General features: G+C 49.3%; 9 protein-coding genes across 9 annotated transcripts; 5 read left to right on the forward strand and 4 right to left on the reverse strand.

Moving 5' to 3' along the window:
• Positions 1-318: 318 nt before the first annotated feature.
• N7457_000328 (uncharacterized protein) lies at positions 319-3,465 on the forward strand (the record flags this gene model as incomplete). Its single annotated transcript, XM_057171396.1, has 9 exons — positions 319-354; positions 435-527; positions 618-703; positions 777-1,227; positions 1,274-1,502; positions 1,559-1,935; positions 2,001-2,080; positions 2,135-2,240; positions 2,302-3,465. 9 exons carry the CDS (start codon positions 319-321, stop codon positions 3,463-3,465), a joined length of 2,622 nt encoding a protein of 873 aa, XP_057035299.1.
• Positions 3,466-4,090: 625 nt separating this feature from the next.
• On the reverse strand, positions 4,091-6,453 carry N7457_000329 (coiled-coil domain-containing protein MAD1; the record flags this gene model as incomplete). Its single annotated transcript, XM_057171397.1, has 3 exons — positions 4,091-6,013; positions 6,071-6,222; positions 6,291-6,453. 3 exons carry the CDS (start codon positions 6,451-6,453, stop codon positions 4,091-4,093), a joined length of 2,238 nt encoding a protein of 745 aa, XP_057035300.1.
• A 368-nt stretch (positions 6,454-6,821) lies between these two features.
• N7457_000330 (uncharacterized protein) lies at positions 6,822-7,646 on the forward strand (the record flags this gene model as incomplete). The annotated part of the gene is made up of 2 exons (XM_057171398.1): positions 6,822-7,119; positions 7,279-7,646. The coding sequence occupies 2 exons, from the start codon at positions 6,822-6,824 to the stop codon at positions 7,644-7,646; spliced, it is 666 nt and encodes a 221-aa protein (XP_057035301.1).
• A 1,001-nt stretch (positions 7,647-8,647) lies between these two features.
• N7457_000331 (uncharacterized protein) lies at positions 8,648-9,674 on the forward strand (the record flags this gene model as incomplete). The annotated part of the gene is made up of 2 exons (XM_057171399.1): positions 8,648-8,851; positions 8,913-9,674. The coding sequence occupies 2 exons, from the start codon at positions 8,648-8,650 to the stop codon at positions 9,672-9,674; spliced, it is 966 nt and encodes a 321-aa protein (XP_057035302.1).
• A 435-nt stretch (positions 9,675-10,109) lies between these two features.
• On the reverse strand, positions 10,110-10,832 carry N7457_000332 (uncharacterized protein; the record flags this gene model as incomplete). The annotated part of the gene is made up of 1 exon (XM_057171400.1): positions 10,110-10,832. One exon carries the CDS (start codon positions 10,830-10,832, stop codon positions 10,110-10,112), a length of 723 nt encoding a protein of 240 aa, XP_057035303.1.
• Positions 10,833-11,767: 935 nt separating this feature from the next.
• On the reverse strand, positions 11,768-12,245 carry N7457_000333 (uncharacterized protein; the record flags this gene model as incomplete). Its single annotated transcript, XM_057171401.1, has 2 exons — positions 11,768-12,073; positions 12,132-12,245. The coding sequence occupies 2 exons, from the start codon at positions 12,243-12,245 to the stop codon at positions 11,768-11,770; spliced, it is 420 nt and encodes a 139-aa protein (XP_057035304.1).
• A 981-nt stretch (positions 12,246-13,226) lies between these two features.
• Positions 13,227-15,057, forward strand: N7457_000334 (Ygr210 GTPase family protein; the record flags this gene model as incomplete). The annotated part of the gene is made up of 11 exons (XM_057171402.1): positions 13,227-13,262; positions 13,325-13,382; positions 13,446-13,455; positions 13,536-13,804; positions 13,865-13,958; positions 14,014-14,045; positions 14,102-14,313; positions 14,365-14,570; positions 14,628-14,807; positions 14,858-14,978; positions 15,031-15,057. The coding sequence occupies 11 exons, from the start codon at positions 13,227-13,229 to the stop codon at positions 15,055-15,057; spliced, it is 1,245 nt and encodes a 414-aa protein (XP_057035305.1).
• A 175-nt stretch (positions 15,058-15,232) lies between these two features.
• Positions 15,233-15,699, reverse strand: N7457_000335 (uncharacterized protein; the record flags this gene model as incomplete). The annotated part of the gene is made up of 2 exons (XM_057171403.1): positions 15,233-15,238; positions 15,301-15,699. The coding sequence occupies 2 exons, from the start codon at positions 15,697-15,699 to the stop codon at positions 15,233-15,235; spliced, it is 405 nt and encodes a 134-aa protein (XP_057035306.1).
• A 250-nt stretch (positions 15,700-15,949) lies between these two features.
• On the forward strand, positions 15,950-17,634 carry N7457_000336 (SET domain-containing protein; the record flags this gene model as incomplete). Its single annotated transcript, XM_057171404.1, has 4 exons — positions 15,950-16,240; positions 16,307-16,833; positions 16,894-17,473; positions 17,548-17,634. The coding sequence occupies 4 exons, from the start codon at positions 15,950-15,952 to the stop codon at positions 17,632-17,634; spliced, it is 1,485 nt and encodes a 494-aa protein (XP_057035307.1).
• Between the last annotated feature and the right edge of the window lie 60 nt (positions 17,635-17,694).

The raw sequence follows: 17,694 nt of genomic DNA on the forward strand, positions 1-17,694 counted from the left end.
GATGATGTCATGTGACCCATCAAGGGATAAGTACAATACGGTACCGTAAGAAAAACAGACCAGCCTCTCACGAGCATAACTAACGGCCGCCAAGTCCTGTATTACCATAACACCCTCCGTCATTCCATCCCCATTGCCGTCCTCGGCCATCGTCGAATGACACGCTTCCAACTGACACTGGCATTCGGTCCCGATCCCGCATTCATTTCCTCTACTTGGTTAGGCTGTACTTGCCTCGGCGACCACCAAAAACCCTTGGTCTTCTTTCATATTATGCGCTTCATGCGCCACCTTGTTCACTACCCCGGAATCTGAATCATGGACCTCTCACGGCAAGAGTACCCAACACTGCTGGTAGGTTTGACCAAAGCTAGCTCGACGTTTAGGAGTACAGGATCTAGATACTGACCATTGATGCTGTTGTTTTAATTTAGGCCACCCTACATCCCAGCCAAGCTACAACCGTCTTAAGCGATCGCATTCGACTCATTAACAAGATCAATGCGGATATCGCGGATTACCTGCAGGTATGGCAATATTTGGTCTGGGCCGATCGGATTCCTGGGATAGGATCTGCAGCGGGGGAGCGAGATTGGTGTTGACAAACTGGCGATTAGGAACGACGTCGCGTCGAAGATGCATACGCCCAAGGGCTGCGGAAGCTGGCGCATCGGCCACTGATGGACAATGGAGCTGCTCTGGGGTAAATTCACACTCCCTGGGAACATTGAAGCTTTCCTGCGTCCCATAATGATCAGTCTGACCCATGAAACCAGTATCTTCCAGATCCCCTGGCAACGCATCATAAATGCCACCGAAACGCTCGCTGTGTCGCACGAGACTCTTGCGAACAAGATTGAGGAGGATGTCGAGCGACCCCTGAAGGAATTTGGTAGCAAAAATGAAGACATGCAGTCATTGCCTGGTATCCAGAGCAGTCTGGCGGGGTTGGCGAAGAATGTGGAGAATGCGCAGAAGAAAGTGGACAAGGCCAGAGCGAAGGGTGTCAAGGGTGCAGACAAACTTGCTAGCGAAATTGCCCATGCCGAGGAAGTCCATCAGCAATGGGATTCGAGAGCTCCCTCTGTCTTCGAGCAACTTCAAACCGCAGACGAGAGTCGGCTGAATCACCTTCGGGATGTGCTAACACAATTGCAGACCCATGAAGTGGATCAAGTTGAGCGCGCCCGACAGGCTGCCGAAAGCTGCTTGAACGTTCTTCTGAATGTGGAAACAGCAGATGAAATCAAGACATTTGCTGCTAAGATGGCAGGTCCCCGGGGCCCCCACCACAGTGATTCCGAGAAGACAGACGGAGCGGGCGGGAACACCCTCTGCGCCTGAACAGGGACCCGAGCGGGCAGCTACAGTGCCGATTGAACCTATTATGTCCACACCATCAACAGAGGCACCGCTGCCACCCCCTCCACGTTTCCAGGATGATGCTGCAAGCCAGCTATCAGAGCCATCCGAGAGACCTTTCGTTCCCCAGTCACCGCCAGGTAAGTCTCATAGTTTGGCTATCTATTATATATACAAGTTCTCACGACGTACCTAGTGCCAGAAGCACAGCCACGCCATACTCCACTAGGAGGATTGAGGCGGCTTGGTACTGTCATGAACAGGAGGAAGAGCATTGCCCTGCCCTCAGGTGGATTTGATCGGAAGGCGGAGAAGAAGCGCAGTCCTTTTTCGGCATTCAAGCGAGCTGACTCTTCTCGCGATTTGCAAATACCTGAATCTCCTCCTGCGACGGCCTCTGATCGTCCAGGGACATCTTTCACCGATCAATCATCCTTGCGGAATCCTAGTGTGTCACAAGATCGCGCTGGGTTAGAGACTACGACCTCTATTCCTGAGGCGCATCCAGAGGCTCCCACAAATGGAGCTATTTCTGAAGTCCAAGCTGGATTCACCAACAACCATGCCAGTCAGGTAAGCCGCAACCCGGTCACTGAAATGTAAAATATAGCGCAAGTTGACTGATTTCATTATTTCAGCCACATGTCGACTCGGAAGGCTTCACGGAGCGCCCTGCAACAATTGACGAAATCACTCGTGCCCAGAATGAAGCATCAGGGTAAGTGACCTTCAATCCAACGATAGCGGACAAATTCTGATGGTGTGGATGCAGCCTAGATGAGTCTGGTATGAATTTGACGATTCGAGACCAGCCCATCTTTGAGGATGAGAGCCAGGCGAAGCAGGCCATGGATGATATGGCGAACACCCTCCGAATGGTAAGTGACAGTCCTCACAGTCCCTCGTGTATTGTTCATAACACTGATGGTTTTTATGCAGCGGGCCCAGCATACTGGAGTAAGACGCAATGCAGGCACCATTCGTGGTCGTCGTGATGTTCGAAATACTGTCTTTATTGCTTCACCTGGTAATGAGCTCCCACCATCTTCGGCAGGATCAGAGTCGCAGCCACCAACCTCGCCAATCAGGCACATTACTTCCCCCAGCATTGCCCCTAGTGTTGCTACAGATGATCACGCTATGTCAGATACTACGTCTGTTCGCTCCGGGCACACTATGCATGGCGCGGGATCATCAATCCATCCTGATCTATATGAATCGGGCCTCAATGCCTCGATCATTGAGACCGTCAATGCATGGTTCTCCGATGGCAACGTTACCAAGTCCTTTATTGTGGGTGAGCTTGCTCTCGCAAACAACCCCACACCTGGTACTGTGGTAGACCACACGCGCATCCGGCTCGATAACTTCCAGGTGCTGGAGAAGGTTGCAGCCAACCCCCACTTTGTCCAGGAAGTTTCCAAAGATGTAGGCGATGACAAGAGAGGCGAATACGATATTCAGCTCGGCAGCATCTCCCGCCCGATGCCAACAGTCGCATTCAAATACCAAGTACATATCGACCCAACCAACCCCTCGGCCTACTGCCCAGTGATCTTCAACCCAGTGTGGAACATAGAAGAATCACAGGCTAGCGCCATTATCTATTACACACCCAATCCGTCCTTCATCTCCCACACAACGGAGCCAATTACACTCAAGAACCTGGTCTTGACCATCAATTTGGACACCTCTGCCGAAGACAAATCCACCAACCAACTGCGCGAGTCAGTGGCCCACGCCACTAGTGCTGCCATGTACCCCAACACAGGTGCCACCTTCCGCCGGAAAACCTCGACCGTCACATGGAGAATCCCCGAGCTGGAAGTTAAGGCACCTGCTGCCCCGGGCGCAGAGGGCAAGTTCCTCGTCCGCTTCGTGACGTCTACTCCTGGCCCTCGCAAGGGCATCGTCGAAGCGAAGTTCGAAGTCCGCTCCACCGAAACCGCTGCTCGATTGGGCATCAGCCGTGCGTCTTCGGACGCAGAGCAGAAAGAAGCCGATCCTTTCGCAGACGAGGGCCGTGAATCCCAACCGTCAACTTCGTGGCTAGGTGTTCCAACTGCACGCAAGCTGATCGGCGGGAAGTATGTTTCTTCCTAACTTCGTCTAGCGCAGTGCGGAAATGCTGTCTCCTCTTGATCATGTATAACTTCTATCGGGATTGACTTTTGCCTTCGTGCATCTTCTTTTTTTATATCCATCCACTGTTTGGTTTACATGATTCGGCATAGGCATCCTAGAAATAGGGCCCCAACGGGGAGTGTCAAAGGCTCAGAATGGTGCCATTACTTCTTTTCTTTTCTTTCTTTTCGTCTTCTTCATCGTCCCGTTATCTCTTATGTCCCGAATCTTTTTTTGGAAATAGCGTTTTTGTTCTTTGTCTTTTTTTTAACTCGGGATACTGCTTTGTGTACTTAGGCATTTACTCGCGTATCTACCTTCACCAGGCCCGTTCGATCGTTTTAGAAGGTTTGGATTCTATCGACTGGGGGGTATCTAATGGAATGGAATCCAACTGTTCATTTTCTTACAATTTTGGAGTTTAGGCGAGATTGAAGTTTAAAAAATAGGTGTGCAAGTTTGGTTTAACGTTGGCTACATGAACAGTGGATAATCAATGGCAAGGAAATACATAGCACGGATCAACAGGTGCCGGGGAATCACAGAAAAGATATGGAGACGGGTAAAAAAGGGTCCTGGTGAATAATGATACTCTTCTCAGGTATCACATCCGCGCAGCACGGGTAGTCTTGTCATAAAAGTCCAGGGTCATTGCTGCCAGGAAACAGGGGATGTCCTTTCTTTCCTCCACCCAGAATTTGATAAGAGGTTTGAGTTCCATGGCAAACAGACTGTTAGGTCCGCCGGAGACCTTCATGGTGCCATTCTCGCCATCAAAGACAATGGAGTTTTCTTCGCCGTTGCCCATACTGCCGGGACCAGAATCAGATGGGGCATCGCTGTCACCGTGTCGGTATGCAGAGGAGAGGTGGAACATCGAAGTGACACGGACTCTGCCATTAGGCAAGAAATCAAGCTTGAATCCGAGTAGAGAGGCAACGGCTTCCCGGAACTCGGAGGACTTGGCTGTCCAGATTTCCTTCAATCGGCGCATGCGCTTCTCTTTATCGGCGACAGTGCGTTCCATATCTTGCATTTCCAACTTAATGCTTTCCAGGGCGCTGACTGGAACAACCTTGACATTGTGATGACCACCACGAAGCTGGGCCATTAGGTCGTTGTTTGTAGCTTGAAGAGCTGCGAGAGTGGTCATCTTGATTTTCTCGGTCTGAGTTGTTGGGTTATCACGTAGTTCAAGAACCCGTGTGCGGGACTTGGCTTTCAGTGACTTGATCTGCGACTTGGCCGCCTCGAGTTCCTTACGAGCAAGAGTGGTAGCCTGATCTGACTTGGTAAGATGTTCTTGGAGCTTGCGATTTTTGCGGGTGAGTACGGCGAGACGCTCGCTTTCAGCCTCGCTATCACCCGGGGACAGAGGCCGCTTGACACCCCTGGCTTGGGCTTCATCTTCCTTCGGTGCCTCCTGCTTGGAGAGCTCTTCGTGGACTTTGTGAAGCTCGGCGCGATATTCATCAACGAGCTGTTGAAGTTGAGCGATCTGCTCGGCTTTCTGTTCATCAAACTGCGTCTGATTTTCGTTCATCGTAGCCTCTTCTGCGTCAAATGTCTTCAATTGGGCACGCAAGTATTCAACTTCTTTCACTGCGAGTGCACGCTGGCGCTCGAGACGAGCTCGCAGCCGACTCTCCACAGCACCAGGTCCTCCTGCAGAAGCAGCACCTGCGGCGCGTAGCTTCTCCAGTTCCTGTCGCAGGTTGATTTTGTCGTTTTCAAGGCTCTTGTTAGCCTCATCCTTTTCCAGTAACTGGGCATCAACAGTTCCAAGACGATCAAGGAGCGTGGCAATCTCAATTCGTCCTTGAACTAGCGCCCTGACGATGGCATCTGGCGAGTCAAACTCTGCAGGCTGGTCATTGTCCTGCAATAAGCTAGTCCAGGATTGTCGCTCATCCTCCAAAACTTGCTTTTGAATTTGCACTGTGTTCAGCTCGGCTTCAAAGCCCTTCATCAGCTGAAGCTGATTTTCCACCGATCTCTTTTGTTCTTCGATAACCTCTACATTCTTCGAGACTTTGCGAAGATGACGCAGCTCCGTTGTTTGATCCCGCGTTGCTGCCTCTAATCCCCGAATGTGGTTCACTTGTTCAGAAAGTTCCCTCTTCAAAACAGTCAGAGCCTCAGCGTCATTTCCTTCCGCCTTCAGTCGAATATTCTCCGCTTCAAGTTCGGCGACCTCAGCTTCGCGCTGAGACAGTTTTTCTTGTGTTGCTTCTTGTGCGGTCCTGGCATTTTGGAGATCGGTATGGAACTCTTCGATGGTCTTTTGTAGAGAAGCGCGAACTGTCTCTAGTTCGTTAATTTGATATTTGAATTGTCGCTCCTGGTCGGAAAGCTGAGCTTGCGTGTCGTCGAACTCTTCTTGCAAATTTTGATTTTCATCCTGAAGGCCTCTAATCTTGCGTTCGAATGCAAGTTTGTCATTCAACGCCTGGTCCTGGGTTTCTTTGAGTTCTTTCGCAAGTGCATCGCTCTTATGGGTGGCACGATTGCCCACTGATTCGGCATTCTATAGCGTGAGACTGTCAGTTTGAATTGAATGAACAATTATTCTGCAGCAACTCACCTGGGCCTTTCGAAAGTCTGCATCAGCCTTCAGTTGCAGATCGCGAAGCTCTTTTTCATGGCGAAGAGCCTCCAGCTCTCGTTCCTGTTTGAGATTCTCCAGCTCGTATTTGAGAGTGCTGAGTTGCACGCGGAGCTCTTCCTTTTCCGCATCTGCACAAACCAGTTAGCTTTCCTTCATGAGCCTTTTTAAGGTCAGACCGAGCAGGGGATGGTCTCACCATGGACGGGCTGATGAGATTGAATCTGGGATTGCTTGAATCGACCAGATTGCCGCATAGCACTCGAGCGCCGCATAGTACTTTGTGCACCGGAGGGTGTCGAGGGTGAACCGAATCCCGCAATAAGCTGGGAAGCCGGCCGGTCGTTTTCGCTATTGTTCATCTATTGAAAGCCCGTGAGGTCAGTTGTGACGTAAAGGTAGCATGTTGGGGCATTGAAACTCACGGTTGAAATGAGGCTACAAGAAGCCCCTCGGGAATTCCTGTCTAATGGCACATGAGGCAAGAAGCAGTGCGCCGATTGTCCTGGAGTTGTATCAAAGGGAAGATGGTTCACGGCGCGGGCCTTGTTTAGTATTATGTCAGCACCCAAGTGCACCCGAATGAGGATTAGCGCGATTTTAAAAATTATTTCGATTTCGGCATCGAATTCTCAGTCCACCACCCTCACCTGCGACTCGTCTCCTTTCACCTCGGTCCCTCGTTCGATTTTCTTCAATTTCTTCCGCTTAATTCACCACAACCGTCATAATGGGCAAGGACAAGGTCGAGAAGAAGGATCGCGCTGAGAAGAAGGAGAAGCGTGCGGATAAGGACGGTGTGCACAAGGTCAAGAAGGAGAAGAAGGAGAAGAAAGATAAGACCGCTCTTGTCGATGCAGTAGAGCAGGAGATCGACTCTGAGGCCATGGAGGGTCTTGAGCAGACCAGCGTCGCCGTTGTCGAGGCTGATGCTATCGCCGAGCGCCCCGTTGGTGCCCTCGTTCCCTTCGCCAACCCATTGGTCGAGGACAAGCAGGCCAAGAAGGTCCTGAAGAGCGTCAAGAAGGGTATGTGCATCGTGGTTTTCCTTTTTTGCCTTGGCTTTTTGTTATCAATGCGCATGGCCGGTTTTACTCGGATGCTCGAGTCATCCATGTCATCGCAACCTTGCGCACCTTTTTTTTTTCTTATCGCTCGATCGTCTGTGCTGATTATCATTCTTCTAGCTGCTGTCAACAAGTCCCTCAAGCGTGGTGTCAAGGAGGTTGTCAAGGCTCTCCGCAAGTCTCCCATCCCCGCCGCCAACGCTGCCATCGGCATCCCCAGCGGTGTTGTCGTTCTCGCTGCCGATATCTCCCCCATGGATGTCATCTCCCACATTCCCGTCCTGTGCGAGGACCATGGTATTCCCTACGTCTTTGTCACCTCCCGCGCTGAGCTCGGTGCTTCCGCTGCCACCAAGCGCCCCACCAGTGTGGTCATGGTTACCCCCAAGGCTGCCAAGGGCAAGAAGGAGGATGATGCTGAGTTCACCAAGGTGTTCGAGGAGCTTGCTGGCTTGACCCAGAAGGAGCTCAAGAAGGTGACAGTCTAAAAAATGATCTTGACTTGTCTCTTTTACCTTATGTTATTTGCTCTTCCCACGCTGTTCACTGCGAGTGGGTTCTCTGGTTGTACAGGTTTCTGATACCGTCTGTTCCGACGGTGCATGTCGTTTGGGGTCCGGCCTATGGGTATCTTTCTATATTTGCTCTTTTTGTTGCAACTCGGCGTTATTTCAATGGTGTACGAAAAAGGCAAGAATTCCAATGAGATATCACCAACCTCATCAGACTTGGTCAGTTCCAAGTAGAATCTTGGTTAATTGTAATGCTCCACAGGCAATGTGACACCTGCATAGACCACGTTATGCTTGATATCTGTACATCAAGGTGCCATTCAAGGGCTTATCAATTTTGCCCAGTATCATGCTCTGTGCTTGTGCAAGAGAGCAACGGATGTGAGCTCGTTTAGTATTTGTCAGTGATTTTTCTCCACAGAAGTCATTATTCAAATCTCGTAAAATACATCAATCACACAGTCGATCAAACTTGACTGAGAATCGATCATAGCAGGTGGGGGTTGACATAGCGATGGATTGGATGCGAATGTACTCTGTAAAGAATCCAGCCTGGGCAATTAACCTTGCATGACAGAATACAACTATTGCCCTGGCCTTCCCGCCCTACATCGATCAATATGGTCAATCCCTATGGTCCTTGATATCAAACAAGGGATGAAAGCGCATACCTTAAACCCCAGCAGTCAAGCCCAGCCAACCACGATGCATAACGCCCTGCATAAATCGTACTTATTAGCCCAGATCTTCTAGCCTGGGACTGATTGAGGAACGGATCTGATACGAGATACCGGATGTGAAAATGGGGGGGTGGGATCCCTTGGTGGTGCAGTTCCCCTGTTCAAGGCTCGTCTCCCTTTGCCTGAGAGATGCTATAAGAGAACGAGCACTCTCGTTTTTCAAGCAGCAATTCGCTCTTTCTTTCTGCCCTGGCCCATACTAGCCAATACTCTCTTTATAATCCTGGCTCTTTCACAATGAAACTCTATCCTCGCCCCTCACTTTTCATACTCGCAGTTATCTTGGCTGTCACCCAATCCGGCACATCCCAGCCTATTCGAACTAGCAAATGGGTCAAAATAGCACAATTCCCAGATCCCAATTCTCATGGAACATGGAAGGTCTTCGAGAAGGAATCATTTGATAAGTTACCTGATCCACCACATGTGACTTATAGTCAGGTTAGTTATATATCGTCGCTTATATATTGTCCGGTGACTTACCTCAGTCTGCTGTATCTAGAACTCAGCATGGCAATCCAACCAAAACAACGAATCTACAGAAGAGGTACCAAGTTATCACTACGCCACAGGGACATCGGAATCAGGCAAACCAACAGTGTCCGTTTTGATCCCTCCGTCCTCAGAGACAATCCCTGAGAGCAAACCTTACGACCAACATATCAAAAACGAACACGATCACTACTCTTTAAGCCAGAAAGAGCGCTCAATCAACGCAATCAACGCAATTGCTGCTCAGAGACAAAGTCACTATAGCAAGCTCCTAAAGTCCTTGCACGCCAAACACGCCTCAAACAATATGGACCAACACACCACGCCCTCATCATCTTCTTCCTCGCCATATTCTCGCCATTTGACATCTTTCTTTGCCTATCGCTTCTCTTTACCTGTCGAAGGATCAGATATTGAGGCATTCTCCGAGAATCAAATCCCAGGGATCTTTGCAACAGTGACGATCCTCTTGATGGTGGTTTGGATCTCTATTTTTATCATTGGATTGGTTGAACTGGGGAACTATCTTTGGAAACGGATGGGTTCCACTTCGGATGCTGAGGCTACCCAAGATGGCAATGATGAGGAGGGGAGTATGGTCCTGGATGAAACGACGAAGATGCCGTTGAGAGGAATTGCTCTTGTTCCTTCAGAAGAGTCTCGGGCGCAATCCGTGACAGAGCATGGGTATACATTCCTCGACTTGGCTCCTAGCGATTCTGATTCGGACTCGGTTTCGGAATCTGATGAGGAAGACTATCGCATCTTTTGATACCATCCGTACAATTATTTATTAATTTTCCTATTAATAATATCAATGCTCTTTATTTTGTGCTACTGTTCGAAATTCCCAGAGATGATTAGTATATCTCTGACATCTCTCCGTTATTGACATTATGATAGGCTGACAAGATGTTATGTGAAAGACCCAAACTATTGATAGCTACACCAATTTGAGGATGTAAAGGTAACAAATAAGAAGGAAATAACAATGATATTAGATGATCAGATGATCCTGTAGTTTTTACAGAAATTGTTTGTTAAAATCGTATTCGAACGTTTTATTGTACATAAGTATATGCAGTCATAAATCCATACTTCACGACTTCAGCCCCTGGCTAAGCCGACTGAAAACACGCTCGCTCGCAATGTCCAAACAAAACGATGAAAACACATTTTAAACCAATGCCCAAATCTTGATAGAGATTTAGGCGCGCTGATCATTCTCCAAGTGCCCATAGGGAGTCTCAGTACTCAACCCCTTCTGCTGAGGACGGCTGGAGTCGTAAGCAGAGTGGGCATTGCTGCGCTGGAACTGGTTGAGGGCCTCACGGCCAGGGTCCTGATCAGACCCAATTTCCGAGGCGAAGCTGGCATTCTTAGCATCATCGGAAGGGAAGCCAGCTTCCTCAACACCACGACCACCGGGAGTGGAATGCTGGTTGTCACCAGCCATATCGTTGGCATTGGACGGGGCCAGACCAGCACTGTACTGGCTGCGGCCACTTCCACTGGCGGTGGAATACTCGCCAGTAGAAATGCCCATTTCCTTCTTGGCGGCGGTTGAGCCGCCAGAGTAGCCAGAGTTGGATAGGTGTGTACCAGGGAAGTTGCCCTGGCCACACATATTTTCGGGATATTTCTGTTCGATGTGGCGGTCCTGACGGTGACAGGCAGTAGGGGCGGAGGGAAGCTTGATGGAGGCAGAGGTGTCGGTGTTGTTTACTGTGGATTGTTCTGATGAGACCCCCATGGGCTCGGCGCCACGGTTGCTAGAGAAAGCGCCACCTTGGCGGATGGACTCGGCAGCAAGCGAGTCATTGGTAATAGGACCAGAAGGCTCTCGGATGGGCTCCTGCTGGGCGCGAGGGTCGGTGGTGACCTTAGTGCTGTGGTGGCCGTGGGGAAGAGGGGTGCCCTGAATATCCATGGTTATGTGATAATAGATGGATTAAGAAGGTTCTGTTGCTGGAGAGGCGTGCTGTAGGTAGATGTCTGATGGGATATGGCTTTTGATTGATAGAAATTTCAAAGGTCGTGAGGGCAGATCTATATAGGAAAGCAGTAGAGCTATGACCGAATGGCAATACAATGCTGGAACTATCTGACGATCTCTGGAAAGCAATCGTACATAGAAGACATTTGATGTCATACTTACGCCCGTCGAGAATATTTACAAGTTATATGCAAGTTCTATTTTATTAGCCAGTCGTAGTCACGTCAACTTGTCTCGCTCAAGGCTCTCTCTTTGGCTGGCACGGTAACCGATGCCACAAAAAGGGTGGATCAGACGCTCCTCTCTGATGTATTCGTGCTTCTGGAAGGTAGCAAAAGATGGAACCCGCACCCCACATGCTTGTCCAGGATTTTGGCGACTGAGATCATCTCCAAAATGGAGGTTGGCGCTGGTTCCAGGTGGAAGAGGCGATTGACGTCAGGTCTAGACCCAGGCGTGCAAACAATGCAAATATCTTTATTTTCACCTTGGCCAATGTATACACGCATGGACATTATGGAGAGAATATTGGCATCGAGTTCGGTTTTTTATAACAACTTTCGATTAGGATATCTATCTTGTGGCAGATCGTATGCTCGAGATAGTGCCTGTTTGCTGTGCCATACACTGTACAGCGACCCTGCTGATCTAGGTTGTTTTGAGATGAAAACCAGTTTTATATCTGCACAGTCCAACGGTTCTCCATCAAACTTATACTATTAGGGTCCATCCTTACAAGTGGCTACATCCTCCCTAGCAAGATAGTGGAGAGAAATTGACAGGATGAAGTCTTGAAATTCACTCGCTCATAATGACTTGATAGAGATGGCTATTGTACAGGTAATCAATCATCAAGATCGTATGCTCATTCAACGGGTCGTAGTATCTCGGAGAATGTTGTTAAGTCCCTCGGAAGCTGTGTGTCCAACTGTGTTGGTAGGGACGGTGTTCGTGTGCAGCTCCTTGCCATCCACACGGGCGCTGCTGCTGGCAGCTGCACCCTCACGGAGACCACTGTTATCAGGAGGGAACTCGACACCTCCAGAACCAACACCGGTAGTACGCTGATCAAGGGAGTTCCAATCACTGGCAACTGGGGGTTGATCAGGCAGGGGCAGGTTGGCCTTGACCCTATCGATCTCCTCGCGCTTGTTGGTATTCTGGTCGATGATAGACTTCAATGTGTCAATCAACTGGTTTTTGCTTTTACTATTTTCATTCCAAACAACTCACCTTCATTCTGGAGACATTAGAGTCGGCCGGGGGATTGCCACCATGCGATTGAGAGACCTTGGACTCAGCTCTGCGGAGGTCCTGAATGGTGGTGTGGAAGGTCGAGTCAGACATCGTGAGTGTGATTTAATTGTAAAGACGATGATGTAGATGAAAATGAGCTATAAAACACAGAGAGATATGTTTTTAGATCAATGGAGATTGCAATGAAAATACCTATTGGTTTATATATCTACATCTTCTTTGTCGATGGCAAGATGCTGTGACGTTTGCTGCAATGACGACATGGCATCCAGGGCCATTTGTCTCCATTTAGTTGCAAGGATTCCAGGATACCAGTCAAATAATTAACCGGTAAAACTTGACCAGTTAGGTCATAGGCAAGCCCGCCTGTGGTGGCAAACCTATTCACTTGCTTCAGTGACAAGATAACTTGCATCCATTCTGGCCAGTACCACTCAGGGCCCACCTGCAACTAAAGAGTCAATCAATCAATAGCTCAATATATGAATCCTAGGGGCTACGATGTCATAGACCTATTGAATTCACAATTCCCCCATCGGAGTGCTGAGCTGTTCATGGATGTCTTCATTATTCGATGAGGTAACATTCGATGACTTCTGATTCGGGCCAATCTATGGTTTTTATTGCGTGCAATATACTCCGTACAGCAGCACAAAACTTGCCAAGGACATTGCAGTAAAATAGTGTCCATAACATAGTGCCTTCATGCTAGTACAGCTGCGAGATTGCGCACAGTGGCTGGCCAGAATGTGACTAGAACGGACTAGACAGACCACAACTTCAATTGCGATCTAGAAGACACTTCAAGATGATCTATCAGCACAACAATAGACAGATGGCATAGTTAAAAGGCCCAGATGAGTTAGAGAGCAAGTCAGCCCTAGAGATGAGTCGGCGTCTTCAAAGGGCTTAGAAGCATGCAAAACATCAACAGCACCGCCTTCCCCTTTGGTCTGGCAGAAAATGTTTCTTATCGAAGACAGTCAACTCCGGAGGCCTGTAGAGAATTAGTGAACTTGTTCATTGGATTCTTCTAAGGCTCTTTGCTTTTCGACACATACGTTCCACAACATGCCTCGAGATCCGCTGATCGGGCTGGTGGGAAAGGTCCGTCTTCTCCCTCCATCCTTCAATCACCCCCACTGACCGCAGATGTGAGGGGCATACAGCCGTCTAGTGGAAAGTCCACAACATTAAACAGCTTGACTGATGCGACTTCAAAAGTCGGTAAGTAAACTAGAGTACTATGAAAATCGATATCAGAACGCTAATCAATTACGCTCTGAAAAGGAAACTTCCCGTACGTACGCCCCGATTGTTCGGCACGAGCATTTCCACCTTATCGAAGTTGATTGCGCCGGCCGTATTGACACCAGATAGCTTTACGACCATTGACCCTCAGCGCGCCATTGGATACCTTCAGATTGACTGCCCATGCCAGCGACACAATGTTTCAGATCGGTGCCAGCCCAATTATGGAGGTTGTCATGAAGGGCGGCGCTCTGTGCCCATTGAGTTGCTAGATGTCGCAGGTCTTGTGCCAGGGGCTCACCAAGGTCGCGGACTTGGTAATAAGTTCTTGGACGACCTGCGTCATGCCGATGCTCTGATCCATGTTGTGGATGTGAGCGGGACCACGGACGCTGAAGGTTAGTTGAATGTGGCGAAACGAAGACAATGGCGCGAGGCGGGTATTGATATATAAACAGGAAAGGCTACCCGAGGATATGATCCATCAGTGGATATTGAGTGGTTGCGATCAGAGATCGTGCGATGGGTGCTAGGAAACTTGATGGAGAAATGGTATGTTTGCTATCAACCGACTACGGGATGAAGGACGGCGCTGATTAACTTCCAGGGGATCTATCAAGAGGAGACACCAAGCGTTGAGTCAGTGAACCTTTGCAATCTTCTTTGAGATGACACAAAACTGAGACTTAGCACAGAGGCAAACGCCGTCGATACATTGCAGAAACAGTTTGCCGGTTACGGAAGTACCCAGGCCACCGTTGCACGATTTATGGATAAACTTGCTCTTAAAGAGCCTTTGGAAGACTGGTCAGACGAGACGGTAGAGATTGTTGTTAATGCTTTCATTGATGAGAAATTCCCTACGGTCTTTGCTTTGAACAAGATCGACCACCCAGATGCAGACAAGGTACGAGTACCCGGTGGATGACTTATTGATATGATCTAAGAAATATTCTAGAACATCAGCAAAATTGCGAAGATGCAAGATCCTCAAAGCATCGTGCTTTGCTCCGCTATATCTGAGGTTTTCCTCCGAAGGTTGGCCAAGCAGAAATATATCAATTATGTCGAAGGCAGCGAGTTCGTCGACATGCGGGAAGATTTGATCGAAATGGGGGATCCGGATGGCGGAGGCCTCAAGGAGATGGACGAGAAATTAAAAACGTATGTTCAGCGCCGATAGAAAAATCGTAACATTGCTGACCACTTCGTTTCAAACAGGCGTGTTGAGAACTTGAAAGACCTGGTGCTGTATCGATTTGGATCTACTGGAGTGGTCCAATGTCTTTCCCGAGCCGCAGAGCTTCTGGGCCTTGTGCCAGTGTTCCCTGTCCGAAATGTCGCAACATTCAACTCTGGCGCTGGAACTGCGGTGTTCCGCGACTGCGTTTTGGTCAATAAGTGAGTGTCCCTTTCGTTGAGGTTGGCATGGCCCTTCTAACATTCTACAGAAACAGTACTGTCGGCGATGTTGCCCGGAAGGTGATGGGTGATGTGACTATCAGCTACATCGAAGGAGTGGGCGGAACACGAGTCTCTGAGGATGACATTGTGACAGTTGGGAAAAATGATGTGGGTGCCTCTTCATCAAACAACAGAGACCGTTGACTAACTATCATTACAGATCCTATCCTTCAAGGTTGGCCGGTAGACCAGTCCATTTATGTACAGCCTGTCCTAAAGTCTCATGAAATGACTAGTGATGGAAATGTCTTATGATCCATTTGTCTACCCCAAGTCACTCTATCACAATATTTGAATCGCCGGCAGTGAAATGTCGAGATTTCATGACCCCATAGAACACCACAAAACAACGGGCTTCGTTCTCACTTCTGCGGAATTGTGTTGCAATCAGCAACACGAAAATTGACAATCAGCATCCAGGCACACTCACCTTTTGCCGCTCATCATTCATGCCAATAACCGGCTCTGGCGCCTTAGGATGCTCCTCCTTAGCCTGCTTTTCACGTTTGGTCCCGCCCCTCTCTGTAATTGCCTGAGATATGCTATCATCTGCTATGCCATGACTTTCAACCCGTTCCCTTCGTGCGGAGGCCGATGCCTCCGAATGAATATCTTCTGTGTCGCCCTTTTCAGACCGTTTGTGGCTATGGTCCTCCGGTGTACTCCCCTTCCAATCCTTGAATATGGAGTACTTTCTCACACCAAAGTGTGCACAAAGGACCGGCGGCTGCATGACCGAGTGTAACCGTAGAACAAGCCGCGAATGTGGCCGAGAAACGGACATACTGCGCATCATTGGAGTAAAAGGAGCAATATAGTAATTCGGCATAGTGATTTTGAAGTATCTCGAAATATCTGAACTGCCAGAACAGCGGATTTTATTACCATCTTTACTAGGAGATATGACGTCTCTATGCTGCAATGCAAGTTGGAAGAAACAGGCAATCGCCGGTTGGAGGTGAACCGTGGAAGGAGCCGCTTATCGATAAGACAAGGATCGTCATCGGCGCGACATTCCAACCTTGGCACGTTTTTAAGCGGGCAACGACAATCTCGGTCAATTTACGGAGTACTCCACGATGAAACGCGAGTACCTCCCGATCGAGTCTCTGCCAGCCTGGCAACGACTCAACGGGATCGCTGTGCACGGCATCGCGGTCCAGAAGGTTGGATCCGATGAACATGGCGCAGACAAAGGTTGTGCCATCATCGCAACTGAAGCCAAGACGAGCAGCGAGAATGACGCAGAACCCAAGATTCTCCTACAGATTCCGTCCGACTTAGTGCTCTCCCTCGAGACTGTGCATAACTACGCGAAAAGCGACCGGTACTTGCGCGATGTCTTGGAGGCAATCGGCGACTTTGGAAGGGTATGAACCGTCCTTCTCTGATTTCATTGTATACACCCCAGAAGAAAATCAAACTAAGCTACACAGACAGCTAGAGGTGCGATCCTGATATTCCTACTCGTTCAACTATCGCATAGCAGCCCCGATCTGCGCTCGCGACACGAGACCATCGGCATCTCCACTCCTTGGACCGAATATGTCAAGTTTCTGCCCCCATCGTTTCCCCTCCCTACTTTTTACACTGCCGAGGAACAAGAACTCCTCCGGGGCACGTCGCTTGCAGATGCCCTGGATGCAAAGGTTACATCGCTTGAGCGAGAATTTGAACACCTTCGCCAGGCCACAGAGGGTATTGCGTGGTGTCAGCAGAGTTGGTGGGATGATAGTACGGGCAGGCTGACGATTGGTGACTGGAAATATGTGGATGCAGCTTATCGGTCGCGCATGGTGGACCTACCTGGCAGTGGTCTTGCGATGGTGCCTTGTATTGATATGGCCAATCATGTATCCGGCGAGGGAGTCAAAGCGCTGTATGATGCAGATGCCGAGGGGAATGCGATTTTACAATTGCGGTGGGGCAAGGCTCTGCAGCCTGGGGAAGAGGTTACGATCTCGTGAGATTTCTCTATCGCGAATCTGAGTTTATGGGGGATGACTGACATTTGACCGGATAGTTATGGTGACGAGAAGCCCGCATCTGAGATGATTTTCTCTTACGGTTTCCTTGAGAGTAACCGGACGGATGCACGGGAAATATCACTTAACCTGGAGATTCCGGAGGATGACCCCCTCAGCCTCGCAAAAAGGATCTTCTGCCAGAATGACTTGGGAATTCACATTTCGACGGTTCAAGGCTCTGATGGCGTGACCTGGGAGAGTCCGCTAGCGTGGATAGCATGCGTGAACGAAGAGGATGGGCTTCACTTTGGCATCGCACAGACCACCGACGGCAGTCGGGAGTTGGAAACCACCTGGAAGGGCGAAAAGATCGAATCACCTAATCGTCTGCGCGATCTTCTCGCGGTTGATCCCCTATGGGAGATTTTCCAGCTACGCGCTGCAGTACTACTACTCGAACAGCTCGAGACCCAGCTCGCTGTTCTGCAACAGACAGAGGAAAGCATCTCGAATCTACAAGAGGACAAAGCGGCATTGCATTCCATGTTTCGACCTGGGATCTTCACATCGATTACCCAATTCCGGAACCTGGAGGGGGATCTACTAGAAAAGGCCATTGAAGAATTTATCAAACAGGTAAGTGATCTCATCTGTCGAATTTCTCAGAATTTACCTCCCTTTTAATTTCCCCCGCTGACCGTGGCACGCAGAGAACCGAATTACTCAGTTCTGAAACAGTGGCCGCGTATTTCAAAGCACAGACAGGGGAGCCAGACGAAGCAGATGACTTTTCATGAAGTGGGTTTGAGGACCCAGGTTTCAGAGTCTCAGGAAGACTAGACCATATGGCTACGGAG

The sequence above is a fragment of the Penicillium paradoxum genome (genome assembly GCF_028828445.1).
Source record: "Penicillium paradoxum strain IBT 22861 chromosome Unknown utg000002l_segment0_segment0, whole genome shotgun sequence".
NCBI lineage: Eukaryota > Fungi > Ascomycota > Eurotiomycetes > Eurotiales > Aspergillaceae > Penicillium > Penicillium paradoxum.